Here is a 9,069-nt window from a genome sequence, read left to right as displayed (position 1 = left end):
ACATTTACACATAACAATTCTTGTTCTTTGGATTAAAGAAGCATCGAGATAACGTTCAGTGGTACGATCAAGGATCTAGTTGTGGTTTGCAGTGGAACGATCGAGGATCTAGCTGAGTCGAAGATTGAAGGGGGTTTCTAGGAAAAACCTACTGGTTTGTCCTTCAAGAACTGGAGTGTTCTTGAGGGTTTGGGAGTCACATTTGCAGAACACATTCAGCCGCAGCGTTGCGTTTGGAGATCGGGGGATTTCGCAAGCAGGTCGTGGAACCGGTGAATTGTTTGCAACTTTGTGCAGGAAAATCTTGATCGTGCTCAGATCAAGTGAAGGTTTATACAAGAAGAGGTTCTTAGAGTTTAGAATTCTGTCTTTGTATCAAAACCTTGTATCAATGGATTCGGCAATAATTGATAATCAAAGTTCTCAATTTCATTTGAAATTGAGAGGGAGACGTACCCACACGCGAGGACGACGTGGGGAACTTCCTTACCAAATCTCTGCGTATCGTATTCTTACCTTACTCCTCTTTACGTTTTTCAAACTGTTTTCGCAATATCAGTTAGTGTGTGGTGATTGCTTCTTGTTCAAGACAGCAGTGGCAAGAAAACTTTAATCAAACTCCATTGCTGTTCATTAACGATCACACACACACCAACTGTTTGATAAAACGGTTAGCAAGATTTCATTCATTGGAAATAGAATTTAAGGATAAGCGCATTCAATTTGTTAGAATTCTGGTGTGAATTGCTTCTGTCATTCTCATTAAAATCCAGCAACTATACTTGTGTGTCCAGCTTTCTAGTAGCGGTTCAAAATAGACGGAAGTCGATTCGGGACTGATTTTTCCGCCATTTTTGAAAACTCTGATAAAACGTTAAATCCGTTAATTTTAAAGAGGTGATCTATTCACCCCCCCTCTCGATCACTAGCCACACCGTCTAACAGACTCGACTAGGATAAGATTGACAACACTTCGCATATTCGTTCACCTCAACTGCTACCTATCATAGTTCTAGGATTCAGGCAAGCTAGAGCAAATAGGGAGATACAATAGCCTATAATGTTCACTTTCTATAGCTAGTAGTCATTATTCAACTAATTACTCGACACCTAGCATAATTATACGGTCTTACTCATGACTCATTGAACTATAACTAGACTAGGATAAGATTTACTACACCTCTCTTATTCATTCACCTCAACTGAAGCCTAACGTAGTTCTAGGACTTTCACCGACTATAACGAATAAGGAAATATAATAGCCTACCCCGCTCTTCATCTTACCACTTAAATCAAGGTTTACCTATACTGGATATAAATTATCTAGGTTTATCCTACATTACTCAACTCACAATACCTATGATTTGCTTAAATTGAACATAAATGATTCAGGTTTGCCCTACAGTAATCAAATATCTATTTTACTCTTTCTACGTAACTTAAATACATACATATATAAACATATATCTATGTGCATACTCCGTCTCGCAGAAGCGGGTGGACCAAACAAGAGTCTAACACACTGTAGTCAAATGTAAATTGGTGTCACAATTATTCAACTATGATGCCCTCTTGGACTTTAAAATTAAAGTCCCTTCCACTCGATGAGATTGTGATATATATATATATATATATATATATATATATATATATATATATATATATATATATATATATATATATATATATATATATATATATATATATATATATATATATATATATATATATATATATATATATATATATATATATATATATATATATGTATATATATAAAAGATGACACTTTAACTTTGTTGGTAATTTGTGTTTGGAATAATAAGTTGTCTCATAATTTACTATGTTTTCAATCCCTTTCTTCGTTTTTTTCTAAAATAACAATTATTTTTAAAATAAATACTAAAATAACAACATTTTCAAATTATTTATCAAACTAATCACTTTTCAAACAAAAAAAAATTTACACGACAAGAGCATGTGTCACTGCCTGTGGCACATACATTGCTTATTTGCACTATGGTGCCACTGCCTATGGCGCATGCATGCAAAATGTTAATATGGCATGCATGCAAAATGTTAATATGGCATGCATGCGTCACTCCACCTGACGCCACTGCCTATTTCTTTTTACCATTATTGCATGCATGAGCCATTTCTCCTAGTGCATGTTCAATAGTCTTTTGTATGCATGCGCCACTTCTCCTGGTGCCTCCACTTAGTACATACATTTAAAAAATCAAAACAAAGCATACGTCACTGGTAGTGACGCCTGTTCTTATTGCATCATGTGCATGCATGCGCCACTAGGATAAACACTTTAGTGTAAAAAAATCATGCATGCGCCATAAACAGTGGCGTATGTTATTATCGTGGAACTTTTTTTTTTTTGAAAAGTTGTTAATTTGATAAATAACTTAAAAATATGGTAGCTTTGATATTTAATTTATAAATATTAATTATTTTAAAAAAAAATCCCTTTCTTCAATATTGTTCAAATTTTTAATTAATTTCTGCCCTAGTATATAAAAAAAAGAAGTTGTTTTGTCCCATCCCTTCTTTTCTTTTTAAACGAATCAAATTTACCCTTAAAAATTACACTGAAAGTTATTTATGGTACATTCAACAATATTGGTAAAATAATTAGATTTAAGCACATACTATCATAATCGTCATAGAAAGTTATGACAAAAAATTTAGTTGCTCGTAGACATTTTGATTGGAATTCGTATACATTTTAATAGGCGCTCAATGGGTTCCATAGGCGTTCTCCTCCTTAGTCAAGTAGCTCCTTACTTAGAACAAGAACTCAACAAACGCTACAACCTTTTCCGCCTATGGGATTACCCAAAAAAATCACACTTCTTAACTCAACACGGCGCCTCAATCCGTGCGGTGGTCGGACGCTCGACCTCCGGCGCCGATTCTGAACTCATTGACGCACTGCCAAATCTGGAAATCATTTCGAGCTCCGGCGTTGGTGTTGATAAGATCGATCTTATCAAGTGTAAGGAGAAAGGGATTCGCGTTACGAATACACCAGATGTATTGACCGATGAAGTTGCTGATTTGACTATTGGTTTGATCCTCGCGCTTCTTAGAAGGATTTGCGAATGTGATCGATATGTTAGAAGTGGGAATTGGAAGCGTGGTGACTACAAACTCACTTCTAAGGTAAACCCTATTAACCAAGCGAATGTGATTTTGTTTAAGCTCTGAAGATGATTATGATTAATTTATTCATTTTTTTTAAAATTATTATCTGTGTCGGCATGTCAGTCTCGGTGTCGTGTTGGGGTGTCTTGGCCTCTCACTGTAGGGTTACTGCATTTTTCTTCCCTCTCAGTACTTCTCTGAGAAGTGAAACTGTCTTTGCCATTGTTCCCACCAGCGTCATCAGTATTTTCCGATTAGATCTTCATTTGAGACAAAATCAACCACAATTCATACATACCAGAGTGCAATTCTTTTTTAGACCTCTCAACATGAATCCCAATTCATTTTGCTTAATCTCATGGAGTTGGGAGTTATGAATCTCGTTGAATTGCATGATATAGTTCAATCATGGGTGCATCCCCAAAACAGGCTGAATTGTGCTTTCTAAATGTTTTTACCGAAGAAATTTTGTTTTTACTTTAAAATGTCATATTTCTTTTGAGTCTGCATAAGCTCTACTAGTTTACACATGCTCTCTCAAGTTTGACAAACCACCTATTTTTCAACATTTACAATTTGTAAGCTTTAAGAAAACAGTGAAAACATTTTAAATTGGACACAATAATCTATCATCATATTGTAAGAGCTGCAGAGCTTCATCATATATTTGTGCCATACTGCTCTTTAAAATTGGTTACATGTATTCTCATGTACAGTAGGAGTTAGTGTCCCCCACTCCATTTTCCAAAAAGAAGTTAATAACCTTTTTCATCTGGATTTTCCTTTCAGTTCTCTGGGAAAACTGTCGGCATTATTGGTCTGGGAAGGATCGGGACAGCAATTGCCAAGAGAGCTGAAGGTTTCAATTGTTCAATATGCTACTATTCTAGAACAAAAAAGCAGGAATCAAAATACAAGTACTATCCAAGTGTTGTTGAGGTCGCATCGAACTGCGACATACTAATTGTTGCCTGCTCTCTTACAGAGGAAACTCATCATATCATCAACCGGGAGGTCATTAGTGCACTTGGTCCGAAGGGTTTCCTAATAAACATCGGTCGAGGTAAGCATGTTGATGAGCCAGAGCTGATCTCTGCATTGCTTGAAGGTCGTTTGGGTGGAGCTGGACTCGATGTGTTTGAAAATGAGCCTCATGTTCCTGAAGAGCTACTTGGGCTGGAAAATGTTGTCTTGTTGCCTCATATTGGAAGCGCCACAGTAGAAACTCGAACTGTTATGGCTGACCTTGTTCTTGGAAACCTAGAGGCTCATTTCCTTGGAAAGCCACTGTTAACTCCCTTCATTTAAGCTACAGGCCCGTCCCTATTGAACCGTGGACATAAGATTGATTGCCCATTGATCTAGAAAATTTGATAGAATAGCGTCCATTAAGTTACATCATCAATTATTGATTCTTGTGATGAGGAATTGATGATTGCGAAAGCTTCAGATATCATCTATATTGATGCTTCACCAATTGTTGCAAAGAATAAGCCAGTTCATCTTAATTGCGTGACATCTTAATTTGATTATCAATGAGATTTGGCTGAACTTTAGCCAAAACATTACTTAGCGGAAAAGCTTATTTTATTACGTTGGCATCAAGTTTATTACTGAACAAGTAAAATGGTCTCTATGGGGCGTATTTATGATATTAAAATATTGAATCACAATTGATATTTTATTTAAGACAAAATTGGGGTGTGACTTTCAACGGACATTTTGTATTGTTCTTCGGTCACAATTTATCCTATAGACAGTATATGGTAAAGCTAATAATGTAAATGTATATTTACTTGCAAGAAATACAATGATTGCGAGAAATTCATGTGATCATATTTAAGAAGGTGATCCTAAGAGGATTTGAGTATCTTGATTATTTCAATTTTGAGTGTGCAAAATGAAATTAGTGAATGATCTTTTAGTTCTAGAGGTTAGAATATTAATAGGTAGAGGATTTTTTAATCGCATAAGTTTCTTAACCACCATATAAAAATTCATAAATCCTCTTTTAATTTTAGAGATGCATCTCCAGACGCATCTATTACACTTTCAATGTAGACCATTATGAGTAACGTCTTATAAGTTGCATTGTTTTTATTTCAGAGATACATCTTTGAAATATTTCATGAAATATATTTATAATTGATCAGTTGAGTAGAAATTTGGAAGATACATAGTCAGAAGTTTGTACGGGATTTTAAAATATTATGTCACCTTTGTAGGTCAGATACTTTCGGAGATGTATTTCCAGAATAATATGATAATAGTATCAGCTGCATGATCATACAACCATTATTGTCATTGTTGTTTTTCAACTCAAACCTAAAAAAAAATCCTTCATCCTCAATCCATTTTTTCACTCAAAATCTCCAATTTTTTGGTTCGTCACATCAAATGGAGCAATCGAAGATATAATTTCAGGTAAAAATCCTTTATTTCCCACTGCATTGCCTACGTTAATCATGCATTTTTCTGAAAAATGAGCTTTGTGTCAGAAAATGTATCTCTGGGACGAGTATGAACTTTTTCGAAGATGCATCTCCAGAACTAATTTATGTTCATTTTTAAACTTTGTTTTCAATAGTGTCACTTATATGTTGTTATGTTGTAATTCTTTTCATTAGATATGGTGCATCCTGATATTTTTCCAAAACAAGTTGTTTCTCCGAATGTCTAAGGTGTTGTCGTGAAGACGGTAGATGCGGGGAACCAATTTAAAAACGAGAAAGAGTTTGAATATCGTAATCAAATGCTTCAATGGATTCGTATGAAGGTCGTTAAACTTGGATTTGATGTGGTTATCGGAAGGTCCAATAATGTTCAGATAAAAGATGTGCTTTTGTGACATTGGCATGCGAAAGAAGCGGGAAACATATAACTCCTCTATGAAATTTTAAAAGAGACGACACTGATTTAAGAAAATGCGAGTGTTCGTTTAAGGTGTGTGGTTACATGTTGGCAAACAAAACTTGGAGATTTAATGTGATATGTGGTTTGCATAACCATGATTTGTGTGAAAAATTAGTCGGTCATCCTAGTGTGTTGGCTCATACCAGAAGAGAAGGAATGCGTTGCTGACATGACATTGAATCTGGTTCAACAAAAAAATATAATTGTAACATTAAAACAGAAAAGGCCCGAAAATATATCAAATATTAAGCAAGTGTATAATATTCGGCACCTAACTAACAAGACGCTTATGAGGGATAAAACTGAAATGCAATAACTCTTGAAACTGTTGGATGATAACCATTATGTGTCTAGGTACCGAACGTACGAGGATGGAGTTACTATTAGAGATATATTTTGGACTCATCCTGATTCCATAAAATTGTTCAACACGTTTTCTATTGTTCTCATATTTGATTCAACCTACAAGGCCAGCAAGCATAAATTTCAATTATTGGAGATGATTGGTGTTACCTCAACTGAGAAGACATATTCTGTTGGGTTTGTATTTTTAAGTGTGAAAAAGAGGACAATTTTACTTGGGCCTTAGAGGTGTGTCGCACACTGTTGGATGACCAAGGTGAGATGCCTAAAGTGATTGTTCCCGACCGTGATACCCCCTTGTTGAATTTTGATACAAATGTATTTCCTTCTTCTAATGCATTACTTTGTAGGCATCACATAATAAAGAATGTGAGAAGTCAGGTTAAACCTGCGGTATAGACGAAACAAATAGAGCCTGAAGATGGAAAATTGGTGAAAGCGGATGTGGTTGTTGAAAACATAATGGATGCATGAAATCGTATAATAAATTCTTCCACAAAAGAACTATATGTCGATTTTGTTATGCATTTCAGGAAAGTGTGTGAAAAGTATCTTGATTTGTCAAAATATGTTGAAAGAACAATTCTTGACCAGGTGAAGGAGAAAATTGTTTGTGCATGGACTACTAACAATGTTAGACACCTTGGATATACAACAACTAATAGAGTTGAGTCTGCCCATGCTACTTTGAAAATTTTGTTGGGAAATAGTAAGGGCGATATGTGTAGAGATTGGGACTTTGTGAACCATATGATTCAAAACCAGCATAATGAGACACATACATCATTTGGCCGGAGTATCACAGTCTTGGAACACAGATTTAAAAACAACACTCTTTATTTTCAGTTGGTCGGTAATATTTTCCGGACGAGTTTGAATTATATTTTTCATGAGGCTAAATGAGCTGATAATGTAGGCTCCAATAACGCAAAGTGTGGATGCACAATTGTGAAAACATATGGTCTCACATGTGCTCGTGTTATTGAAAAAATGTGAAACTTGGTGATTCAATAAGAATGGACGAGGTTTGCACTCATTGGAAAAGACTTAGGTTTGATGATGATGGTAAATCGAATATCTCTATTTTGACCGAATGAGAAGTGATACAAGAGAGATTTTTGAAAGCCGATGATAACATGAAACTCCACATCAAAGAACAATAGAGGAATATTGCCTATCCGAAAACCACCGACATGAAACCGCCCTCTCAACCGGTAAAAACAAAAGGTGCTCAGAAGAAAATGAAGCCTACACCAAATGACAATTAGACTACATGATCACCTTCATATTTTGAACATGTTGACAAAGTTTTTCCTGACTCACAAACTCTCAAATCTCAAAAAAGTGTTGTCAAAGGAGCTCGCATTAGCAAACCACCTCTTACGTTGCTTCCACCAAAGATTCCATTCATTGACGAGATATCGATTTTTATGCACAATTACATTGAGCGGATCGTCAATGTTGAAGGGATGGTAATTGCAGTTATCGAGCAGTTTCAGATTTACTCGGTAAAGGAGAAGATAATCATACATTTGTCGGCCATCAACTTATTTAAGAGTCGAGGACTCATAAAGAATCATACACACAGTTATACGAAAAGAAAGAAAACTTTGACAAAGTTTATGAGTCTCTTGTTCCTTGCCTTAGAGAACCAGCTCCCGAGACAAAATGGACGTGCTTCACTGAAATGGGTCACCTAATAACATATGTGTATGATCGAGTGTGTGTTGATCTGACACGATACGGTTTTTTGGAAACCTTTTTTCCACTGCATACGGCCCCACCTCAAAATCCAAATGATTGTATTATGTGTATTGGGTGACCCTCAAAATCAAGTCATTTTGTTTAAGTTTACTTGAAACTGGGATGCCCTATACCACTTACATCACTGAAGTGGACGACTCATTCAACAACAAAAGCTGAGACTTGGCCGAATCATTTTATAGAAAGGATGCAAGATTTCGAGAAATTAAGCAACATCGAAAGAGAATCAAATGCACAAAATTCCAAGGGAGTACCACTCATAGATTTAGCCGGTGACCTATGTTTCGACTCTTTCTAATTTCTTGTGCAGTCGGGAAAATAAATGTGTAATTGTGTCTCAATATAAATAAAGTGTAATATATTCAACAATCGTTCATATTGTGTCTTAAAGTATTTTTGATATTCCCCATAACAACAATTGTTCTTTATAAAAAAAAACAGGTTCTATTTTGAAACTAGTTCAGGAGAAGTTTCGGAGATACATCTCCGAAACAAGATAAAAGAGTGTGGTTCCAGAGATATATCTTCGGAATCAACATGTCAGGTATTGAGTGGTCCATATTGATTTATGACTTCTATAAATTAAAGTTCTCTTATGTTATATTTCACATAGACTAAAAATGTCTCAAATGTCACGAATAAACATTAACTGGTATGTCGCAAATGTCTCATTCTCCAACTTTACATCCAGACACATGTTTAAGCTCACCGATTTCACCTCCCTCGAAAATATCAAAGACCAAATCCATTATATCCCACCTTATGAAAAAATAGAAAGACTGTGAAGCTCTAGTACCGTTCATCTCCGATTGGCAACGAAGGGAATATTGAGTTCAAAAAATTTGAGCTCTAGACGCAAGCAGAAGTAAGGGC

The 9,069-nt window shown here is 35.5% G+C and overlaps 1 protein-coding gene across 1 annotated transcript; it reads left to right on the top strand.

The window, feature by feature from the left end:
• The first annotated feature begins 2,647 nt into the window (after positions 1-2,647).
• Positions 2,648-4,728, top strand: LOC127083771 (glyoxylate/hydroxypyruvate/pyruvate reductase 2KGR). The gene is made up of 2 exons (XM_051024106.1): positions 2,648-3,174; positions 3,946-4,728. The coding sequence occupies exons 1-2, from the start codon at positions 2,752-2,754 to the stop codon at positions 4,462-4,464; spliced, it is 942 nt and encodes a 313-aa protein (XP_050880063.1). The 5' UTR covers positions 2,648-2,751; the 3' UTR covers positions 4,465-4,728.
• The last annotated feature ends 4,341 nt before the right edge of the window (positions 4,729-9,069 follow it).

The sequence above is a fragment of the Lathyrus oleraceus genome, chromosome 5 (assembly GCF_024323335.1).
Source record: "Lathyrus oleraceus cultivar Zhongwan6 chromosome 5, CAAS_Psat_ZW6_1.0, whole genome shotgun sequence".
NCBI classification, from domain to species: domain Eukaryota; kingdom Viridiplantae; phylum Streptophyta; class Magnoliopsida; order Fabales; family Fabaceae; genus Lathyrus; species Lathyrus oleraceus.
The sequence above is the reverse complement of the archived record's forward strand: the minus strand, read 5'-3'. Positions and strand labels throughout refer to the sequence as shown.